The sequence below is a fragment of the Clytia hemisphaerica genome, unplaced genomic scaffold (assembly GCF_902728285.1).
Source record: "Clytia hemisphaerica strain Z4C2 unplaced genomic scaffold, Clytia hemisphaerica genome assembly, whole genome shotgun sequence".
NCBI classification, from domain to species: Eukaryota; Metazoa; Cnidaria; class Hydrozoa; order Leptothecata; family Clytiidae; genus Clytia; species Clytia hemisphaerica.
The window spans coordinates 76,395-101,196 of NW_027104422.1; the positions used below are offsets into that span (position 1 = coordinate 76,395).

At 34.2% G+C, this 24,802-nt stretch overlaps 1 protein-coding gene across 1 annotated transcript in view; it reads right to left on the reverse strand.

Moving 5' to 3' along the window:
- Positions 1-667: 667 nt before the first annotated feature.
- LOC136820387 (uncharacterized) overlaps positions 668-24,802 on the reverse strand; it is a 24,681-nt gene continuing 546 nt past the window's right edge. Inside the window, exons 3-12 of the mRNA XM_067076573.1 lie at positions 21,628-21,705; positions 7,290-8,709; positions 4,534-4,614; positions 4,318-4,398; positions 4,102-4,182; positions 3,886-3,966; positions 3,670-3,750; positions 3,454-3,534; positions 3,242-3,322; positions 668-755 (exon numbers count right to left, since the gene is read on the reverse strand). Of these exons, the coding sequence (XP_066932674.1) occupies positions 668-755; positions 3,242-3,322; positions 3,454-3,534; positions 3,670-3,750; positions 3,886-3,966; positions 4,102-4,182; positions 4,318-4,398; positions 4,534-4,614; positions 7,290-8,709; positions 21,628-21,705 (2,153 nt within the window). The remainder of the gene's footprint in view (positions 756-3,241; positions 3,323-3,453; positions 3,535-3,669; positions 3,751-3,885; positions 3,967-4,101; positions 4,183-4,317; positions 4,399-4,533; positions 4,615-7,289; positions 8,710-21,627; positions 21,706-24,802) is intronic.

A 24,802-nucleotide genomic window follows, 5' to 3' on the forward strand; every position in this document is an offset into this window, starting at 1 on the left:
CCAAAGATTTCCAAAATGGTACTTGATGCCTCTTAATAGGCAGCAATTAAAGAGAAGCATCAAGGGTAAGTGGACAAATCCAGGGAAAAAGAATGGTACCCTTCCCTACCTTTGGGTAAATAGCTATCGAAATAGGAGCATCCGACTGCGGTCGCAGACTTCCGTACTACTTAAATACAAGGAACCATTGCAACGAATTATAGAAACCTTTTCATAAAGCTTAAGTAACTTGAACAATATTGAAAGTTATCGAGGTCGTATCAACTTACCGATTGTTTTAACTATCGTTACTTCGTCAGAATCATTGATATCGACCATATTTATCTGTTCTGGAAGTGATGGAATTCTTGTTTCCTTAACAAAAATGAGGTCTTCTTCGTGTGCTGTAAGAATGATATTATCTAATTTGTAGACCATTGCCATGCCTACTGACTGTTTTCACTCCCCATTTAATCAATGACTTTCACCTTCTTTCAGCGCTTTAACTTTTCACAACAAATAACATTAGAAATGAGGCGGAAATTGAATGTGGTAAATCAAAGTAACGGAATTAGAAAGCATAGAGAATGAATGAATATCATGCTAGGTTAATTGTTTATGCCTTGGCAACGAATTTCAAAAATTTACATAAATAGTACTAAGCGTTATCAATCGAACTTACGTTTTTTTATCTCTCCCAAATACTTGGTAAGGATGAACTTGCCGATGATGAAGACGAAGAAGACATATCTTCTTTTGCTACATTTCCATCCGAACTTGAAGAGAGAGAGATAGAGAGTCAGAGAGAATTAGGAATTTGTTTCATATTTGTTTTTCCAGTCGTGGCGTGTACAGTGTCGTCGGGAAAACATTTTTTTTTCAAACAAAAGGGATACATGTATGGATGTATAAACATTAAGGGCAAGCATTGAGGGAGAAATTGAAAGAATACTTTTTAAAATATTATTTTATGAGAATATAGAAAGCTTTTCTATTACGTCGATAATAGTCTCGTAAATTAGCTTTTTACCATGAAAAAATAGCGTGTGGCTGAAAAAGTCCCGAAAAAAGTCCCAAAAATGACCCAATTTTTATCATCTATTTTTCATGATCTTTCTGATGGAACAGTGAAAAAGAACGTTTTGAAAATTTTGTTTACGGGGATTTGTACTGAAAAGTCACGTCATCAAAAAATTGCTTATAAAGCGCCCTAACTTTTACAATCGACTGTGCTTTTTTCTGATGGTTCTATGACCCCTCAGGGACCTATGCGTCAAATTCTAGCCACATTATATTTTTCAAGGTTAGGGTCTTTGTGAGCTCATTCTACAAGACTATAGGAGTGTGCTTTTTTTGAAAGCATAATTTTAAATAAGGCGACTCCGTACTTGAGGGGGGGGGGTTCAAGGTTTACGGTGACACGGTATGGGCCTATTTTCTGTCCCTTATTTCGGTATCTTGAAGAAAAATGTACGGTATTCCGGTAAATGAAATGCTGCCGGTGACGGTAAATTGCCTAAAAATGCTTTAGTATTTACCCATGGAAGTTCGGTATTTCGGTAAATTCAAAATTAAATCAGAACTTCAACATTTCCATGAAAAGAAGCTCTTGAGGCACTCTGTTATAGAGTAGAACAGTTTAAAACATAGTGCTTTTAGTCAAATAAAAAAGTGTAAAAATGAAAATTTTCGGCACAAACTATTGTTGCGCCGCCTCAGTCACTAAACTTCGCTTCCTCTATATGATATTTGTACATTCGAAATTAGATCGTTCACCTGATGAAGATAACATTTAAAAAATGAAAGTTTCAACAGGGTGTCCCTTGCTTCTTATTTTATCAACAATTCTTGCAGTTGAAATGTCTTTCCTTACGAATTAGGCATAACATAAATCATAGAAATTGTCGGTGACGGTATTTGGATTTTATTTTGTCCGGTATTCCGGTATTTCGGGAAAAGAATTGTCGGTAATTCGGTATTGGGTACCCCTTGAACCCCCCCCCCAGTATTCTTGTCGCAAAATACTTTTATCTTATCAATTTGAAAGTGTTTCCAGGTCATTCTTAAGAACTAGGCAATTTCCACAATGATATTCTTATTTAAGCTTTCCTTTTAAGATAAAGTGTGTATTTGAATAAAACTAACTACTTTAATCGTAGAAATTTTAGCGAGACTAATTTTAGCGTTTTAGCGAGTTTTCCCTATTCCGCTAAAATAAATCTCGCTAAAACACACCGAATCGACAGATCGCTAAAATTCATCCGCGCTAAATTTCTGGTTATATTGCCTCGATACATTTTTATCAATAGGAAGGGTTTCAGTGCCAGAGAAGTGCTAGAAAACGAACTAAGTTAATAATGTAACACGAGTACCGTATTACTTCGAATAAACGCCCGGGGCGTTTATTAAATTTTTTCGATTTTAGGAGGGGCGTTTATTCGAAGTAATACGGTATTCGCTAAAATTTGTCCACGCGAAATTTTTTGAAATCCTGATTCGCTAAAATAAATCCAAAAACGCTAAAATCAGTCTCGCTAAAATTTCTACGATTAAAGTAGGCTTCTGTTCATCTACTAGCGAAAAAATTTTCTTATATACATAGGAAGTGTATCTATAAGGTCTGCGATTCAGACCTGATATTATTAGATATGTGAAAAGAGACCATCGCATCATCGGTTGATCTGAAAGTAAATTGTAGTATGTTTATAATACCAATAAAAGCCTTTCATTAAGAAGTCAACATTGAGTTAATTAATTTTGATATGATAGGTGGGACTTCTTTCTAGAAGGAAAGGCAGGATGGTAATAGAGGCTTTCGGAAAACCACAAAAGACGAAAGAGTTGGGAAAATAGTCGAATGTGTGCAACGCGCTGGGCTCAACTTCAGTAGCTTCAAGTTATTTATATAGGTCCAATTGTAGAACCCCAGATATTCATCAAAGGAACAAGTGTGCCAAATTTCAGCCAAATCCGACCATTTTTGAAGTCTCCAGGCTGCCCCAAAGTTTTAGCCTCATTTTGGAAAAATCGGAAAAACACAAAAAACGAAAGAGTTGGGAAAAATTCTTTCACTAAATTATGCTTTAATAATTTTTTAATTTATAATTTCAGCTTATAATAGTTGCAAGTTTCTCTTAAAAAAAATTTAACTTTGTGAATGTGCTAGGATAAAAAGAATTTTGTGAAGAGGGAAATAAACGAGGAGTAGTTGATTTGTAAAAGAAGAGGTTAAAAAGACCTCTGCAAACTATGATTTACTTACTGTTCTTGAATACCGTCACCAGTATGTTTTAATCCAGTTGAATTGCGTTCTGTTGATTTATTTGGACGTTCCGAGTTTCCACTGTAGAAAAAGTAGAAAAGTATTTTTCCTCACAAACGTGTCAAAGACTGGAATTTCATATAGAAATTATGGTAGATTTGTAGTTGGAAAGTAGTAAGTGAAAGACTAAGGAATAAGAGAAATCGACTTACTGTTTTTGAATACCGTCACCAGTATGTTTTAATCCAGTCGAATCGCGTTCCGTTGATTTATTTGGACGTTCCGAGCTTCCACTGTAGAAAAATGCAAATGAAAAGTATTTTTCCTCGCAAACGTGTCAAAGACTGGAATTTCATATAGATTTTATGGTAGATTTGTAGTTGGAAATTAGTAAGTGAAAGACTAAGGAATAAGAGAAATCGACTTACTGTTTTTGAATACCATCACCAGTATGTTTTAATCCAGTCGAATCGCGTTCCGTTGATTTATTTGGACGTTCTGAGCTTCCACTGTAGAAAAATGCAAATGAAAAGTATTTTTCCTCACAAACGTATAAAAGACTGGAATTTCATATAGAATTCGTGGCAGATTTGTAGTTGGAAACTAGTAAGTGAAAGACTAAGGAATAAGAGAAATCGACTTACTGTTTTTGAATACCGTCACCAGTATGTTTTAATCCAGTCGAATCGCGTTCCGTTGATTTATTTGAACGTTCTGAGCTTCCGCTGTAGAAAAATGCAAATGAAAAGTATTTTTCCTCACAAACGTGTCAAAGACTGGAATTTCATATAGATTTTATGGCAGATTTGTAGTTGGAAATTAGTAAGTGAAAGACTAAGGAATAAGAGAAATCGACTTACTGTTTTTGAATACCATCACCAGTATGTTTTAATCCAGTCGAATCGCGTTCCGTTGATTTATTTGAACGTTCTGAGCTTCCGCTGTAGAAAAATGTAAATGAAAAGTATTTTTCCTCACAAACGTGTCAAAGACTGGAATTTCATATAGAATTCGTGGCAGATTTGTAGTTGGAAACTAGTAAGTGAAAGACTAAGGAATAAGAGAAATCGACTTACTGTTTTTGAATACCGTCACCAGTATGTTTTAATCCAGTCGAATCGCGTTCCGTTGATTTATTTGAACGTTCTGAGCTTCCGCTGTAGAAAAATGTAAATGAAAAGTATTTTTCCTCACAAACGTATAAAAGACTGGAATTTCATAAAGATTTTATGGCAGATTTGTAGTTGGAAATTAGTAAGTGAAAGACTAAGGAATAAGAGAAATCGACTTACTGTTTTTGAATACCATCACCAGTATGTTTTAATCCAGTCGAATCGCGCTCCGTTGATTTATTTGGACGTTCTGAGCTTCCGCTATAGAAAAATGTAAATGAAAAATATTTTTAGTCCCTAAAACAATTATCTTAATTCATAATAATATACATAATAATTTTAACCTAAGAAAGTAAATTTGATTTCGTTTGAATATCGCTGTTGCAGGTTGAGTGAAAAAAGTCTCTAGAAATTTCCACCCATTTTCTCTAGTTGCTTCCATATCTATCATTTCCCTAGTTGAATCAGTAAGATCTTAAGTCGAAAATTTGTTTTAATATAAAGTGATAGAGGAAATTTATCGTGTAAAAAAATCTTAATAATATAAGCTTACTTGTGTGCAGTTTTCTCCATTTTGTCGAAAATGAGGAATGAAGGAACTTGTTCAGGCTTAACCTTTGAACCCGGGGGGGGGGTACCGGGGGGGTGGTGGGTACTTAGGCAAAAATGGGTGCTGGGTATGTGCGTGCCTTAAGGGTAGGGTTTTTCACCCTCCCAAAGTCTCTTTAAGGGTTACCAAAACAACAAAAGTCAAAATCAGTCTCTCTAAGGGTCGGTTTTTTCACAAACTCGGGTCAAAGAAAAGTGAAAAGTCAAAAAAGTGAGAACATTTTTAAAAAAAGTGAGAAAATTTTTCAAAAATTAGAGAAATTTTTCGAAATTCGAAAATCGTTTTGGTAGAAAAAAGTTCTCTAAGGTTCAAAAGAATTTTAAAATCGAACTTGAAAATTTTCGAAGGGCGACATGGGCATTAGAAATTTTTTGTGAAAAACCTCTAAGGGTTGGCGTTTCTCTAACTCTCTCTAAGGGCACCTTTTCACCAAAATTCAGTCTCTTCTAAGGGTAAGGGTCCAGATTCCACACCGACACCCAATCAATCCTAGTACCCCCCCGGGCCTTTGAATTGCTCATTCGCTGGCACACCATTGCCATATCAATATCGGTTTTGATCCACCATTTCTTCCATGAACAATCTGTCTGACCTTTCCCGAGTTTATTTTTCCAACATGAAAGCGAGGCGAGTAGGACAACAAAAAAAAAACAAGCGAGTAAAGTGCAGAAAGCTACTGTTGTTTAAAACTTTTAGGTGAATAATATTGAAGTAAACATCGAAATAACCTTCGACATATTTGTAAAATATGCTTAAGTCATACCATGATGTATTTATCTCTCAAAGTTCTGCCTTTATTTACTCTCAAAGTGATCGAAATACCAACAGTTAAAAGTTAGGGAAAAAGCAAGGTTATGATAATAATATCAAGTCATAGGATGCAAATTCTTTTCGGTCATAATTATAGTATAGTTAGAATGTTCCCTGAACTAAAATTCTTTGAAATAATACAATAAAACATCCTCAATAATATCTTAAGGGTGCACATCCCGTGCACATACACAAAAAGCTTCAAGGGAGATGCAAAGCAAGCATGAAAATGAAGAATATCTAAATGAATGTTGTATACATAGACCCCAAGAGAGTATAAGTGAACAAAAGCCATTTCAAATTATGTCTGGTAAATTTTTGTCTACTAACATACGTATGAGGTCATAGCTCTTCTTTTTCTCAACGGTTCAAATTGCACTTTACTCATCAAATTCTACAAAAAATATCCCTAAAAAGAAGTTCTACTATATTCACCAGCCAAAGAGACAGTGGGAAATAGGGGGCATGCCAAGCCTACCAAAAGTTCCCCCTTTTACATGGGCCACTACTGTATTGATGTCTTCAACCTTTCTGGAGATTAATAAAGAAAGATGTATCTTCAACAATTATGTGGCCCTAGCCTAACCACCCCCCTTACCAACATAAGATTGAAATTTTACAAGGAAATAAATAAAAAATACTTTTACAAAAAAAACTAGCTACAGTCAGATTCAAAGTTCAAAATTCCTTTCAGCCTTTCAGCTTTTTGGTTGGCAAATGTTTACGAAAACAGGGTCCCCTATATACAAAGGTACATGCTGAAAGATAATGACTACTCAAAAATCAAGGCTTGACCTCAGTTCCAACAGAACAGTCAGCCAACACAAGTCACGGGACAGGTCATTATCACTCTGACAATTTTTGGAAGACTCCTTTGGTTTTATTCGAAGGTTCAATGTCTGTTATTCCAAAAGTCATTGCAACATATTTCTTGTTATTTTTCATAGACCATTAAGCATTAATGATCCTCACGTTTGAAGTGAACTGTCCGTTTATATATCCAGGTTGTTCCCTCTAACCATGTCCAAAACAACACGAATCCATGACTCTGCTATCTGTTTGTCGGATGGAAAATTGACCAAAACTGATGGAGGTGATCAGTGTTATTGTTACTGCTATCGTCAAATCTCACCAGGTTCCACAAATTGGTACAATTGTCTCCTGTGACGTTCAGGAGTCGATCAGATATCTCGGGGATATCTCATTTTTTACAAAAAATACAACTCGCCTCTCTGCTTCACAAAAAGTGTATTTATGAGAAAAATACTACTCATAATAATTTTTGTTTGCTCGTAGAGTGAGAGTGTACTCGTGTTAGGCAGAATTCTGAAGAATTTTTGTGCTCATTCACAAATTAAAAGCCAAAGAGCAGAGGTATAAACATGGGAGAGTTCACAGCTTTCCCTCTATCGCCTGCTTCGATTTTTCAATGTTTACATTTTTATCCTACCCGGCCTCGTTTTCATGTTGGAAAAAATAAACTCGGGAAAGGTGTATTGCAACCGAAAATACGTACATGTGTACATGAACGATCGCCACTTGCGTTTTACAGGAGCGTTCGGCCTGTTTTTGCAGATGTTCCAATGACTGAGAAATGATTTGTTGGCACCTTCTTGAATATAGGTTGATTTCACCCGCAAATTCGTTGATCATCTTTTCACTGGTGTCGAACTGGTTTGTCATCAGATTGTGCGAACAAAGCTCTTTGTATGCTTCTAAAACGTCTGGCATACTTGAAATTTTACGGAATTTATTGAGTTCTTTGGGAAAATCCAAAATTACAGATGTTACCAAACTTCGGAGCTGTTCGATAGAAAGTGAGTTATGGTCCAACGATACTACTTTGTCAACAATTCCAATTGAAAGGAAAGAGCAAGCATTTGTACCGTCGCTGTCATAATTTGTCGGCAGGTTTTTTGCCGTCAACATGTCATTCTGTTCTTGTACAGATGACTGAGAAACCTCTAATGGGTAAAAGCTTATATCCTTGGGTTCTTGTTCTAGAAGGGTTTTCAAACTTGTGGCCGAGATTCTTTCATTCGGATCGTATTTAATTTCTTGATAAACGAGACTTCTTAGATATGCAAAGTTACTTGATTGTTCCATTTCGTATTTAGCTGAAACGCTCGGTGTTGATTTCTTTCGAAGTAATCTTTTAAATTCTGCTTCTGGTTTGATATTCAAGTACTTGCCTTTCGGTATATTTTTTGAAAGTCGTTTTATATCCACATCAAATGGGTAAGACTGGTCTGGGTTGATGACAACGAACAAAGTCATAATAAGGGCCCAAATATCCACTTTCTTCAGGTCTTCTAATGTAGCCTCCTTTATCTTTTCAGTTACGAGCTCTGGTGCCATAAATGGTCGTGTTCCTCTATATAATTTGGTTGTTTTTGTTGCCAGACTGTTCATATTTGTATTGGTGTGTGTTGACCTTGCTTCACCCAAATCAGCTAGCTTACAAATAATTGGTTTTTCCTGGAATATCTTCGCAGTCTCAACGGGACCAATAGAACAGTAATGCTGATTGCTGACTAAAATGTTTTTCGGTTTAATGTCTCTATGAATGATATTATTGGTATGGAGAAATGATACCCCTGATACAACGTCTTTTGCGATCTGGAGCTGAATGTTTGGTAATTCTGTAGTGAAGTTGTTATCATCCAGAATCTTTAAAAATGATCCTAAACAATTTGCCTTGAACATCGAATTAAAAGGTTGAAAGTTGAACTCAAGATAAGGCATCATGATTGCCTTCGGTTCTTCGCACACAGCAATAACTGAAATGATATTGGGATGCTTTATTTCCTTTAACACCAATGCTTCCTTTGCAAAAGTTCTGTTAAGGTCTCCAGAGAACTGCTCATGAAGCTGTTTCATCACCACATGCCGATCTTTATACTTGGCTAATTCCACTTTAGCAAACGCTCCACGACCTGAGATATGAATAGAATAACTTTGTCATACTGAGTTTTCCCACTCAGGGGGTACTAACACAGATATCTTATATAAAACAGTAAATGGAGCTTCTTTAAAGGGACAAAAAAGTACTGACGAAATTCGTAAACAAGCGGGATACAAAATCAAAATAAATATCAAAATAAAAAATCAAAACAAATATGGCTGATTTTGATTGTTCAATTGTTTTACAAGTTTGTTTTGCACAGGTGATCTTAATTGTTCTCTTTAATGACACGTGGTTCGCGCAATGTTTACATTTTACTACTTTTATGTCCCTTTAAACCCTGTCGAATCAAAATTATGCGCCATCTTTAATCAAGTGACGTCACAATTATTAGCGTTCATAATTTGCTCTCATCGACTAGATAACATTTTTAATAAAAAGTACATCGCGCCGAATGGGGTTTCCTAATTTTGACGTTCGAATCATAAACGTCAAAAAGACGGGGGTAAAACGTTCGAAATCACGTCAGAAATGGCGCGTGGGTCATATTTAACGATTTAACCCACTGCAATATCACTTTTTGAGGTGTTTTTAATCACTTTTAATTGTGAAATGTATATATTTCTGAAAAATACAATAATTTGTCTACCATTTGGTTTTTATTTGGACTCTTAGCACCAAAGATTTGTGTACTACTACAGCCTCTGAACTTCACTGACTTTTTTAACAAACATCTGAAATTCTATCGTGTTCCAAGGTTTACAGTGAATCATGGCAGTTTTATCTTTTAATAGTGACAATCGTTTCTAAAAGTTCAGGCTTAGGGCTATTCAAAAATGTATAATAACAATATACTTTATGGTCAACATTCTACAGAATTTTCGCTTTGAAAATGTTGCATGTTTTACGTCAAAAGCTTCAATGTTTGTTTACAAGTCAAGGGAAAACCCGCTTTTAGCCATATAGAATAATTAGAGTGACAAAACATTCGAAAAGTACAATCAAAGGGCTTTCCAAATATGTATAATGTTATGGGGTTTCCTTTTGAGGAATGTGGTGATTTTCGAAAGAGAAGAGATGGCATGATAAAAGTTTTGTGTAACTTTTCTAAAATCTAGATTTTGACGTAAAGGACATAGGAAATTTTGGCATGAGTATTAGTTTTTAATTTTATAAAGAACTCGAAGCATTTACAAATCCAAAACATATTTTACATATCTACAAAGTAAATTAACCATCGAGCTGGGTTTGATTTTCAAACTAGCAGCTTAATTTTCAAATACATATTACTGTAAATAGTCTTACTGGAAGAAAAACTTCGAAAAAGGAATCCCTTTTTCTTACAAATGGCCGAAAGTTCTCTCTAGCTCAGTCTAGCTCAGTCTTTTTTTGCCATTTTTCATCTCCAAATTAAATAAAAACTTACTGGTCATCCTTGGGAGTTTTTGATATCCAAAATTGAATCACCATTTGATAAGAATAAAGTTTGGATAAATAAAGGCTACCTTCGAAAACTGAATTTCGAAGGCAGGAAAGTCTACAGCGAAAACTGAAGCAAACATTACAAAGCATTCCATTTCTCTTCGAAGGTATGTATTCTCTACATACATACCTCTTTCCAATCGAATCTCAATTTAATTAATTTTACAACTTTCCTTCATTCTCAGGTTTTATTTTTTAGAATGAGAGTAATAATTAAAGGTTTTATTTTTTGAAAAGTTCAATGTGTTCTTTTCAAAAGCCAAACTGCCAAAACTTTTTGTTTTGATTTTGATTGCAACATTTTCGAATCTTTCGAATGCGTGACGCAATTTGATTGGCGCAAAATAGAACGCGCGCGAAAAAACAATGCAATGACTTCTTCTCTGAGATGACAAAAATCGCAACACCAATTTGGTGCGATGATAACTTATAAAAATAATCAGAAAAATCGGTTAGTGTTAACCGCAGGTTACAGGTCACAGGTCACAGGTTACAGGTTACCTGCAGGGGGATCATACAAATTACAGACCAGAATACTGTAATGCACTGTAATACAACTCATAACATGAGTTCTTGAAAATAATAATACGTAATGGAAATGTAATATCAAAATATCTTAATTAGAAGACTTAAAAGGACAACCCCAAAAATTGACAACAATTTACACTTAATTCATGTAAATAACGACGTTACCACAATAAAAAATACTTTCATTATACAGGCCTGTAGGTGTCTCATTTTTACGGGGCAAATGACACCCTAAAATTGAAAAACACAGATATGGGAAATGGCCATTTTACACTCCGAAATTTGAAAAAAGCAGGGCTGTTAGCTGTTTCACTTTTACAGGGCAAATTGCAACCCCGAAAATTGTAATTTCCTAAGCCTGGGATTTGAAGATTCTTCCTGATGTCGGGTCCTAAAGTCACTAAAATTGGTTTATAATGAATATATAAACTTTATTTCAATATTGTTAAGCATTTGAAGCAGAAATGGGAAAGACATACGGCGCTAATCACATAAAATACTTACATTGTGATGTTACAAATCAGACAGAATTGTTTGGTATACAATCAGAATTACATTTTCTCCTTAAGCAGGTTTTCGTAAAAGTGCACGAAAGTTAGTTTCAATGACCTTTTTACTCCAAACAAAAGATTTTTGCTAAGCAAAGGGATAAGCAAAATTTGATGCTGAAAATCAAGCTTTATTTAAGCATATCAAGCTTCAGCCAAAATTTACCGTATGCTTATAAGAAAAAAAGAGCTTACCCTAAAACTTTAGCCCCACTGGGAAATTGCCCTATGCCTTTGTCCCAAATGGAAATTGAATAGAAAAAACTGCACTACAAAACCATCCCCACTGGCGTTAGATTATATATCCCCACCGGGATTTCGATAAAAATTTCCAATCCGACCGAGGAAAAAAGGTTACACCGGGGCACTGAGACCAGGGGGGGGGTCAAGCCTCAGGGTACTAAAGCATAGCCGGTGGGGTGGGTGTTTTTCCCAAAAAAATTTGATAAGTACCCGGGTACTTTTTGGGGGTGGGTGGGGAGCCAAGTTTGTTTAATCAAACAAGTACCCGGGTACTAATTGGGTGGGTCTTATGTGAATTTTCTTTGTAAAATAAGTACCTTGACTCAATTTTGGTGAGTACTGGTGAGTAGTTTTATTTTGTTTTCAAGATAATTTAAGGGCTTTGAGACTTAAGTATTGTTAAAAACCTGTGACATTTTTATTCCATCATTGGATGGTTAAAAATAAGTTACTTCTAGCATAAAATTTGACACGAAGAACAGATAAAAACATGATTCTGCCATATAAAAATATTATCGATGAAAAGAAAGTTTTAAATTGTTTTATATTGTTGATGTAATATCAAAACATAAAAAGACCTGCCAAGAAAAAGAAATTTAGGGAAAAGTTTTGAAGTGAAAGTGAAAGCCAAGGTCCTGTTTTGTTTGTTTTGATCTTTTCAAAAAAATTTTGCGAGATAAGGTCACCTAAATTCTGCCAAAATAGTCACATGGGCCAGATTTCTACACTTTGATACCACCAGGTAAAGTAGAAAACTCAAAAATTCTGATTTATATCCTATCTTGGCTTCTTTTATTTCAAAAGCTTTCTTACGTTATTACAGTATAGTTGTGGGTTTACTTCTTTATTCAGCTTTATTAAAAAAACCTGTTTAGAAACTTTCTTGTTTTTTTAGCCATTTTCGTATTATATTATTTTGTTTCTATTTACAACAATAGGTTGCTTGATTGCATGCTTTGACCTGATAATAACTTCTCTAAGACATTCTGGGTGGGCACTCACAACAAAGCTCAATGAAGTATAACAAATGGAGTTTAGATTAAAAGTGTTACAGATTCTCGTTTTTAAAGTGTGAATTTTACTTGGGTCTATTGCAACTGGTTATATTTAGTTTATATTAGTTTCTTATTTTATTTTAGTTTTGCTAATTTACTCTGGTTTATACTTTTTATATTTCCAGATATTTCAGAAACTAGATCTTTTGTTAAAACTGTTCTAAGATTTTGTAAGATTGTGAAAAAGTGCTTTTACATTGTTTTCATCTGTTTTCATGTTTAAAAAATAAGGCAATCAATATACCCGAATGTATTACTGTAAATTACGCCTGGCTTATTAGTTGGGCTAATAGTAAAGGAAAATTAAAATTAACAGTTATAAGGGTGGGTTTAATTTTGATGAGTGTAGAATTGAGAAAGATTAATAAGTAATAAATTTATTTTTTGTAGGTATAGGGTCTAAGAAGGAAAAGTCCTTAAGTACCCGGGTACTTTTTCGGTTGGTATGGGGTCTAGAAGAGAAAAGTCCTTAAGTACCCGGGTACTTTTTGGGTGGGTATAGGGTCTAGAAGGGAAAAGTCATTAAGTACCCGGGTACTTATTTGGGTGGGTGGTATGAGTCAAAAATTTTTTTAGATAAGTACCCTCTCTAGGCTATGCTTTAGTACCCTGAGGCTTGACCCCCCCCCTGCTGAGACAGGGCTGTTCTAATTGCCCTGTTTGGCCTGTATATGTAACCATTTCACTCTTTTTTGTATTAGAAAAAGCCATCTGTTATTAAAATATTTTTTCACATGACTTTCAAAAAGGTGTTATATTTCGAAAGTGTCATTTTGAGACCGGGGGGGGGGGGCACTGACCTTGACGGCCGACGGGGATGAGACGATGGAGTTCGAAAAGTTGACCCTGTCAGATATGAATTTTTGGTAAAATGGTGACCCTGTCAGAACGAAAAATTAAAATCTTTTCCAATTTCACCCTAACAAGTGGCAAAAAGGACAAAAAGTAGACGAAAAACTGAAAAAACCTTCTAATTTTTACCCTGAAAAATTGTCCAAATAACCAAAAGTGGAGCTTGTCAGATACACATCTTGAAAATTAGTAGATTTGGGACCCTGTCAGATATCTTCAGAGCCTAAAAAAGGGATCCTGACCAGGGGGGGGGGGAGGCATGGGTTTCAGATGATCTGGAGTTTTTACAACGTCGGCTAAAGATTTGTTCCTGTGTATTTTACCGAACCAGTTCTATATTCGTGATATTATGCTCTACACCCCCACAGAATACTTGTACCCCTAGGTCCCTAAGGTCCCGAGGTCCCGAGATAAAAATCCCTGCAAAAAATAATTGTACCCATAGGTCCCGAAGGTCCCGAGTTCCCAAGATGAAAGTCACCCCCATAAAATATTTGGTATATTCTCATCTCGAGACCTCAGGACCTTTGGGACCTTGGACAAATGAATATTGTAGAGGGAATAGTGTTTCTACATTTACATTACATGTCTTATATTAGCCAAATCTAAGTCTTTTGTTTAAATGAATTTTAGGGTGAGTAAATGCTTTTCCTGCTGTTCTGTAAAATTCAAAGTATCTGTGTCTTATAAAAGCCCCAGACTGACCCACGGGTTTGAGAAACCCGCTTATTTGGAGTTTTTTAGATTCAAATTAGGAATTAACAAATGAAACCAGCTGCGGATGAAGGTGTGAATTCTGAAGTTTTGTTATTTTTTTAAGGGTTTTAAGGGCTCTGGCCATAGTCAAAAGATCTGTTATGAGATTTGAAAATAAAACCTGTGTCTTCAGTTCCTTGACACTTTAAACAAAAAATTGTCTTTAAAATAAGTTGTTTCTGAATTTATTCTATCAAGAGTAATTAGCAATAAATTACAAAAATGACGTTATGAACCTTAAAAAGTTGTGAATAAAATGTTATATTACTTTAGGCGTACAAACTTTCGCGAGCAGAAACTTTCGCGAGGACAAAAAATCGCGAAATTCACGACATTTACTTTCGCGAATTTAACGGAAAAATATTTTTCGCGAGCATTAACTTTCGCGAATCAAGGTGTAAAATTGAGAATTTTCACATGAAAAAATGGCTTAGAGGGACAAATACTTCTTGGATTGGCTTAAACATTTGTCCTTTGACTTATTAGTCTTTTAGCAGGCTAAAAAGTGCCATAAAAAATACATTTTATTCAAAGTTTGAAGTTTTACAGATTTTCTATATTGTCAAGAATTTTTCGCGAGCATAAACTTTCGCGAATGGCCCTTCCTAGAATTTTTAAATACATTTACTTTCGCGAAAAGGGCCAAAATTCGCGAAAATCGCGAAAGTTTCTGCTCGCGAAAGTATGTACGCCTAAAGTACCTTCTTTTACAAAAAATGCTAAGTTTTAATGGGTAATTAACCTTTTTGTTTCGAATTTTATTAAGTTGTCTGCAGATTGTCAAAGATTGAACTATCTAAAATTTTTCGGAAACTTTTTCTAAATTGATGTTTCAAAAGTTATGACTCTTTTTGTACAAAAAATTGGGATGAAAAATTGGTCAAAAGCCACCATTTTCAAGATTTTGAGACGAGATACACCATATAGTGCAAAAGAAATTTCAAAATCTTTTTTCTTCACCGAAAATAAGGTCCTCAAAGTTGAAATACTTCTCTTCGCAAATGTCTTCATTTTCTTCTTCATCAAATGTTTTCAATTTTTGAATTTTCAGATTCAGGAATAGTTTGTCTAACAAAAAATGTATAACATGCCATAGTTTTGTTGGTTACATCAGTCAGAAAACACATTGTAAACACGACAAAAAATTCATGTCCAGAGCCCTCAATTCTGCGGCATGGTAAATGAATTAAAGTCTATTCACGATAAGTGTGCACTCTTTTTTCATTTACCTATAACTTTTGAAGGAATTCTTCAATCTTAATAAATTTGGTATCATTGGAAAGATATTAGTGAGTGGAACAATTTGAAATAAAAAAATATCTAAAAAGATTCTAAAAATGAAGATGAAAATGAAGAAGAAAAAAATGAAGATCTTGTAGAAAAGTGCTATAACTATCATTTTCACTGAAGTGAATCCTTAATCATCGAACGTTATCACTGTGAAAAAAATTCTCTAAAATAATCATTCAGTCAAAAGATATCAAACAAAGTTATAAGCGGATTGAAGTCTAAAAACGCTGTTTTCTGCAGTTTTTTGCTGTTTTTTGGGGTCAATCACTTATGAACTTTGTATCATAACTTTATATTGAATAAATATTTTAATAAAATTTCTTCACAGTGATTATCTCCTAAAATCAAAAAATCTCTCCAGTGAAAATGAAAGTTATAGCACTTTTCTACAAGATCTTCATTTTTTTCTTCTTCATTTTCATCTTCATTTTTAGAATGTTTTTAAATATTTTTTTATTTCAAATTGTTCCACTCACTAATATCTTTCCAATGATACCAAATTTATAAAGATTGAAGAATTCCTTCAAGAGTTATAGGTAAATGAAAAAAGAGTGCACACTTATCGTGAATAGACTTTAACCTATGCTATAAAGAGTTTTCAAATAGCTCATTGGGTAAATTAAAATATGTGTACACCTTATTTTAATTTTGTCAAAAATAAAATTTTCAGTCAAAGTAAAACTAAAATTTTAATCTTGAAATAGTATTATTTCTGGAAATTGCGAAATATCCTCTTTGGTATTGTAATATTGAGGTATTGTTTGAAAAATGACTAAGAATGCCTTAAGAATATTTCAAGATGATTTTTCTGAAAAAGTTAAGAATAATCATGATGAAATAGAAAAACACCATTCTAATAAAGATGCGCTCGATATGTAGCTGTATTCCTAAGGCAATTTTTTAACTCATGCCCCCTTATCTTGCCCCCCCGCGGTTTGTGTGAATGCGTGAATAGGCTTATTTGGTTGCGTGAATGCTTGAGAATCGAAAAAAGTTGCGTGAATGCGTGAATTGAAAAAACTAACGAGAACGTGAAAATTCATTTTTCTATTGCGTGAATGCTTGAATCTGCCCTGTTTCTTGTGTGAACGCGTGAATTTTACCTTTTCACTCAAATTGTGCAAATTTTCCCTAATTTTGACAATTTCCCTAATTTCCCAAAAAATCGAGTTTGCGTGAATTTCGTGAATGCATGAAATGCGAAAATATTTTGCGTGAATGCGTGAATTTTGGGTCGGTGAGGCCCACTTATAGTTAATTTAGGATAGTTTTGATTGAGAGATAAGAGGAGAGATGTAAACCAGACGGTCGTAATTGATAGAATCAATCATCGATTAAAATCAATAGCTAATCGATATTAATCGATGAATTAGATATCGATCAAAGTCGATAATTGATAGCTAATCATTAGTGTTGATGAGCCATCGATTAATATCGACAAGATATCGATTAATATCGATTACTTTTCAGTATCAACTATTATTGATTACTCATCGATTATCGATCGATAGGCTATCGATTATTATCGCTGAACTATCAATCAATATCGATTGCCATATAATCAAGGTCATAATATTTGAGAGAAAAGGGAAATTCCCCAGGAAGTTTTGAAACCGCAATCGATTTGTAAGTGCTCTATAGTAAGCTCGAAGGGTAGAGTTTTAACTAATCGATATTAATCGATGAATGAGATATCGATCAAAGTCGATAATTGATAGAAGATATCGATTAATATCGATTACTTTTCAGTATCAACTATTATTGATTACTCATCGATTATCGATCGATAGGCTATCGATTATTATCGCTGAACTATCAATCAATATCGATTGCCATATAATCAAGGTCATAATATTTTAGAAAATTAAGCGAAATTCCCCAGGAAGTTTTGAAACCGCAATCGATTTGTAAGTGCTTTAAAGTAAGCTCGAAGGGTAGAGTTTTAACTCTGAGTTTTAACGCTAGACTTAAGATTTGGGAGCACCTTAGGATCTGAGGATCCAAAAGTTCTGAAATACCTTAATGGAACTAATTTTTGCGGTCAAAAAAAAATATCCGGAAAATTGCATTTCGCAAGTTTTAATTTTTGCGGTTTTTTCCATTCTGGAATTTTCGCGGGTTTAAATTTTCGCGGTTTTGCCCTTTTTTGGACAAATTTCTTTCACTTTCCTAGGGATTTTTCAAATTTTTCGATAAAATTGGAAAAAATTGTACTTCGCGGGAATTAATTTTCGCGGATTTCAACTCTCAAAATTTTTCACGGAATCAAATTTTCGTAGCCTATACTAGACGTCACCCGCGTTTTTTTACGCAATCAACGTCTATTCCACTTTGCCACTTTTTCGAATGTTTTGAGCCCGGGTTTTCGGGCTCTATTTTTCGAAAATCGTCAAAGTGGAAATCACTAAGAAACGAGATGGAAAATCCCGGTTTTTAGTGAGGTTCTCGCTAAAATTTTCGTGAATTTGACGAAAAACCGCGAAAATTAGTTCCAATAAGGTAGTCCAATAAGGCTCAGAATATAGCCTGGAAGTCTGCCAACCCCTCCCAAATAGAAATATTTAATTAAATTAAAGATCGACTTTCTAGCCGGAACTTTAAAATCTTAAAAAACATTAAAATAAGCGGAATTCTCAACATATTTCAACCATGATTGTAGTATCGATTCCATCGATTAATATCGGTACTGATATCGATTACTTATGGTTAGATTTTTGTTGCTAATCGATTTGAAATCAATAATATTTTAAATCAATCGTATCGATTACCAAGCGATTTGCATCAAAGAAAATTTCATTAATCCTTTCCGATAGTATCGATTGTGTGGATCGATAGCAATCGATAGCTAATTAAAGACGAAAAAAATGTGAATATCGATTAATCTAGTTTATTTTGAATCGATATCTAATTCGTCGATTAATATCGATAGTTGTAATCGACGATTAATTTATCGATTACGACCGTCTTGTGTAAATGCTTTAATAAAAGAAGTAGTATTTTTGCGCACCACTTAAACCAGGGATATGTTATAGCGGAGCTGGATAACGCACATTTGAAAAAGCCTTGTTCTATCTCTGTCCCTGACATTAAAATTTGATATGAAATTAAACTTTTTTAATTGCAAATTTGGATTTCTTTTTAGCCAATGATTCTGCTGCTGCATTTATTGTTCACGATTAAAAACTTTTAATTATCAAGAGGGTCTGTAAAACATTGGTGAATGACAATTTAAAAAAATGAAAAACATTGTTTTCATTAAAGTCTATTCACGATAAGTGTGCACTCTTTTTTCATTTACCTATAACTTTTGAAGGAATTCTTCAATCTTTATTAATTTGGTATCATTGGAAAGATATTAGTGAGTGGAACAATTTGAAATAAAAAAAACTTTAAAAAAATTATAAAAATGAAGATGAAAATGAAGAAGAAAAAAATGAAGATCTTGTAGAAAAGTGCTATAACCTTCATTTTCACTGAAGTGAATTCTTAATCTTCGAACGTCATCACTGTGAAAAAAATTCTCAAAAATAATCATTCAGTCAAAAGATATCAAACAAAGTTATAAGCTGATTGACGTCTAAAAACGCTGTTTTCTGCAGTTTTTTGCAGTTTTTTGGGGTCAATCACTTATTAACTTTGTATCATAACTTTATATTGTATAAATATTTTAATGAAATTTTTTCACAGTGATGATCTCCTAAGATCAAAAAATCTTTCCAGTGAAAATGAAAGTTATAGCACTTTTCTACAAGATCTTCATTTTTTTCTTCTTCATTTTCATCTTCATTTTTATAATCTTTTTAAAGTTTTTTTTATTTCAAATTGTTCCACTCACTAATATCTTTCTAATGATACCAAATTTATAAAGATTGAAGAATTCCTTCAAAAGTTATAGGTAAATGAAAAAAGAGTGCACACTTATCGTGAATAGACTTTAGTAAAGTTGTAAGAAATTTCTTCTGTAAGATTATAAATAGCTCTTTTTCATTTGAAATACCGCGCTACACCGCGGGGTGCCTCACTTTCTAACTGATATTTTCAGATAGCAAGTCGGTATGTCTGATTATGGAAAAAATTTCAAGTCAATTGAAACAATATTTGTCAAAATATTTACATCCGAAATTTTTAAAGAGAAATCATGAAAGCTTCTCAAATTCATAACACACGCTGATAAAATTAGATTTCATTTACAAAGAAGCTTTTGGGGTATCTTTTTCAAATATTATTTTGATGAAAAGCGGGAACATCATAGCAAAATATATGCAAACGTACTGCACGAATACTTTGTCAGCTTCATTTTTCTTATAAAAACAGAACACTCAAGTGGACAGAGATGGATTTCTATTATGAACAGTTTACAATAGAAAAGACAAAGGAGCAATCCGCTAAGGAGTTCTCGTCCTTCATCCAGCTCCGCTATAACATATCCCTGCTTAAACAACGAAAAATTTTCAAAGCATATCCCCTCGCATATCCCTACAATTTCTTTACGTGAAGTTAAGAGGCCCTTTAGCCTTCAAGAGCAGCCGCCGGTAGACTTTTTTGAAATATCTGTTCTTTTTTTTCAGGAGAGTAAATTTTATGGATAAATCTAAGAGACTTTCTTCAAAACACTCAGATAAAATCCAGGGGTTATGCCTTGCCTTAAAGACATATGTTCGTAAAATAAAGCAGCACATTTTAAGCAAAAACACATACAATTTTCCAGCGGAGTAATCTGTTCAAAAAATCCAGGAGTTAAGCTAAATTGTGAAAAACACAACCAGATGCCAGAGTTTTTTCCAGGGAGCTTCATAATTTTCTTAAAAGGTCTCATTTTCTATGATATTGAGAGCTACAGTGTTCTTCGTGTGCACAGACTTGTTAAAAGCAAACTAGTTTTTTTAAATGGTCAATTAGGTCTATTAGATCACAAAAACGAGTGGTGAGAAAATTTTTGACCATTTTGCTGGTCCCCATGTGACGTCATCACTTTTGGTGGGGCTTGAAAATGAAAGTGAAAATTAGAAGCTCAAATATGGCTCATATGAAAGATATTTATCCAAGGATTCCAAAAAATATCACAACACATACCTGAAAATCAATATTTGAAAAGCTATAAAGGAAAATAGCTAAAAAAATGACGTCATCGATGACGTCATCGGCAATTAAAAAATCATCGAAATTCATGATATTCATGATGTAATCTTTTATACACACAAAATAATCCGGAACTAGTGGCAAAATTTGCCACTAGTCTTTTGTTATTTTGCCACTAGTTCCGGGTTATCTCGGGTGCTTCCGTATAAAAGATTACGTCATGAATATCATGAATAAAAAAATTTTTGTTTAATTTGAAAGAGGACCTGCTTGGGAACAAAAAATATTACTACAGAAAACCTTGAATTTCACTTGATAGGAAATTATTCTGTGAAATGCGTTTGACTTGACTCTCAGCTTTTGAAAGATTCCTGGGCGTGCCCGAAGCTAACCTTTAGCAGGCAAATTTAATGAATTACAAATTTGCTGACAGGGACCAATAAGGAGATTTTTTTGTAGTAATATTTTTTGTTCACTAGATGGTCCTCTTTCAAACGAAACAAAAATTTTTCGATTTTGATGAATTTTTTATTGTCGATGACGTCATCGATGACGTCATTTTTTAAGCTATTTTCCTTTATAGCTTCTCAAATATTGATTTTCAGGTATATGTTGTGATATTTTTTAGAATCCTTGGATAAATATCTTTCATTTGAGCTATATACGAGCTTCTAATTTTCACTTTCATTTTCAAGCCCCAGCAAAAGTGATGACGTCACATGGGGACCAGCAAAATGGTCAAAAAATTTCTCACCACTCGTTTTTGTGATCTTATGGACCTAATTGATCATTTAAAAAAGTTAGTTTGCTTTTAACAACGAAGGATGTTTTCAGAACATAGTGGCTCTCACTATGAGCATTTTAACTTTCTTAGAGAATAGCTGTTTTTTTTCCAGGAGCATAATATTTCTAGAGAACAGATATACATTTTCCAGGAGTCCCATTCCTTCCCAGAACAGATGATATAATCCAGTAGAGCCCAGGATACAGAACAGATAGTTTTTTCCATGAGAAAGGGACCTCAAGAACAGATATCTCATACTTCCTAGCCAGTGCAGTGACTGCTCTTGAGCCTTGTCCACAATTGTGCAAAAAAGTAAAAATAAGAGAACGTACCAACTTCCTTGATAATGTCAACTTCATTGACACGGAAAGACGGAATCGCTTCACTGAACAGTTTCGAAGATTTCTTTGCTGTTAGTGAAGGCAACATCATGAAAAAAAATTTTAGCTCTTCTTACACTGAATTCTTCTTTGCGCTAATTTACACGTGTTTGTTCTCAGCTTTCTATCCTATTTTGTCTTTCTTGTCTTTTCAAAACAAAACATTCGAATCTTGAACTAAAGGCCGGTTTCCACTTGCGCGCGCTACGATCGCACTTTTGGGCTTCAATCCTTTTTGCTTGGTGGGGACCGGCCTTAAACATTCGAAAGCGCATTCGTAAATTTATCTGATATTCCGATGGCGTATTGGCGGCCGCCCACGCTAAAGCTCTAAAGGAGCGGGCCAATATACCATCGGAGAGAAATAGTAGTCATCCATTGATGTGCCGACATAAGTTTAGCCCTCATTTTCGGGGCCGTGCTGAACGCTCAAAAATTGTTTTTTTGAGATCTGGCGCCTCAAAAAGACCGTCAAATCACTGTCGTTAGTTACCACGTCATGAGTATGTCGGCAAAAATTACAAACAACATGGCTGATGTAATTTTCAAAAAATGTGTGCTGTTATGGTTGTTTTTGGTTTCTTTTGATGGATTTTTTGTAGTTTAACTGTACTTATCACTCCCTGAATATTAGTTTTAGTATCCAGTGTAATTTCTGTATGTGCACCAACCCAAAAAAAGTGTTTCTACCACAGAAAAGTTGATAATCATAACTTTTGTTTTTGTTTGTTTTGATGGCTGATTTTTTCTGCACTTTCTCAAATTTTATACCATTCAAAGACCAAAGAAACTAAAGCAGGTATGTTCCTATGGGTTTAGGCTTTTATCAGTAACTTTCATGTTGATATCTATCTTAGACCGTCCTCCAAATATAACTGTTGTCCACCGGCCGACAACCGACAAACCGACTTCAGTGTTCCAGAACTGAAGTTTTTTGGATAAAACCTTTATTAAACTTCACAAAAGTGTTCATTGAGGGTTAGTATTCATTTTCTATAGCTTTAGTTTTTCTTTTAGTGTTATTATAAATGCTGATTATGACTTTTCTCTTCTTTCAGGCTTTTTTGTGTACAATGTTATTTCTATTTTGTTTTTGCTTCTGTGGTCAGTTTAAAGAAGGAAAAATACTTATTTGAGTATTTCTACATGCCCTCCTTGTGAAAAGAATGATAATATTTTGCATGATTCCTTCTCCAAAAAGTTTTGTATTTGAATTTATTTCGTGAAACCTTTTGAAGTTTTTTCTGACCCAAATTTTGTCGGCCATGACACCTTCCCTGTCCAAATTACACTCGGGCCCATTTTTCTAAAAAATTACGCGGTCAGGCGAAATTCCGTAATGTATTTCTTCCAGATGTTGAAAATTTTCCCGACCTTCAGAGCTTTAGCGTGTCGGAAGAAAATTTCTACATCGGGTGCCAGATTATTCGTAAATATGCAATGTCTTCTTTTTTTTTCGTGGCTTCTCTCTCCTCTCTCGAGTTATTTACGATTCATGGAAAATCCGGCTTATTTATATGACCCTTTATATGGGCTTGTTACCTGAATTAGGGGCAGATTTGTGTTAAATATATCAACAAATAACTCGAAAAGTTAAAAGCACGAAAAAAAACCGAGCACGAACTTTTTTTCAAAAGGTACGAACTTTTTTTGGAAAGACACGAACTTTTTTTTTCAAAGGCACGAACTTTTTTTGGAAAGGCACGAACTTTTTTTTCAAAGGCACGAACTTTTTTTCAAAAGGCACGAACTTTTTTTCAAAAGGCACGAACTTTTTTTGGAAAGGCACGAACTTTTTTTCCAAAGGCACGAACTTTTTTTCAAAAGGCACGAACTTTTTTTCAAAAGGCACGAACTTTTTTTGGAAAGGCACGAACTTTTTTTTCAAAGGCACGAACTTTTTTTCAAAAGGCACGAATTTTTTTGGAAAGGCACGAACTTTTTTTTCAAAGGCACGAACTTTTTTTCAAAAGGCATGAACTTTTTTTCAAAAGGCACGAACTTTTTTTTCAAAGGCACGAACTTTTTTTCAAAAGGCACGAACTTTTTTTCAAAAGGCACGAACTTTTTTTCAAAAGGCACGAACTTTTTTTGGAAAGGCACGAACTTTTTTTGGAAAGGCACGAACTTTTTTTGGAAAGGCACGAACTTTTTTTCGAAAGGCACGAAGGGCACGAAGGCACGCAAGGCACGAAAAAAATCACACTCCGATTGATCGAATGTTTTGCATTCGATTGACTCTCCCATTTGATGTTAAAGCCCTCTACACATTGAGATAAAAATATATTGGATAGCCAGCTTTTTCGAATAAATCACGGCGTAATACTTCAGTTGCCATATACTTGTCATTTGCTATCTGAAAGTGATAGATAAATACCAAAAATAGCATGCTTATTTGCAGTGAGATAAATCTGTCGGATGGACTTTTACTTTTTTCCTAAGGCGAGGAAAAGGTTACGATAAATCTTTAGCTGTTCTAGCTTCATAATACAGTGCAGTGATGTATTGACTCCAATTAAAACAACAAGCCAGCAGCGTGTCGTAATTTAACAAAGAAGGTGACAGCTATATTTAAATTGAAGTTTTAGGACTATATTTCTGTCGGACGGACAAAATTTAAGATGCAATTTGTAAATAAATGGTTCAAGTTATAGCTACTGCACCCGTTTTTATTTGTTAAGGCGATCTCAAATTCGATAGATTTCAATTATTTAAAACTACTAAATAACAGAACACCTTTCCTCTCAAACTTTTATTATTTCAAAAATCTGTCGGATGGACAAATCGAACATGATAATATGATAAAAAAAAGTTAAAGTTATTCAAATTTGATGTTGCACCTTATATATATTCTTCATGCTACGGTTTATCATAAGAATGCGTTTTAATTTGTGATTACCAAAGGAAAATCTTTATCTTTTCCCAATATTTGAGCGTCCATCCGACAGATTTTTTTTACGCTTGGGTTTTATGAGTAGACCTATACCAGATTCAAAATATGAACTTTCGAAACAATTATTGGTCCATTACAAAGCCCAATGATCTGTTAAACAGTTTTGGCAAAAATAAACATAAATTTCCACATTTTCAAATTTGGCCCTTAGGTTGACCTATTTCGTAATATGCC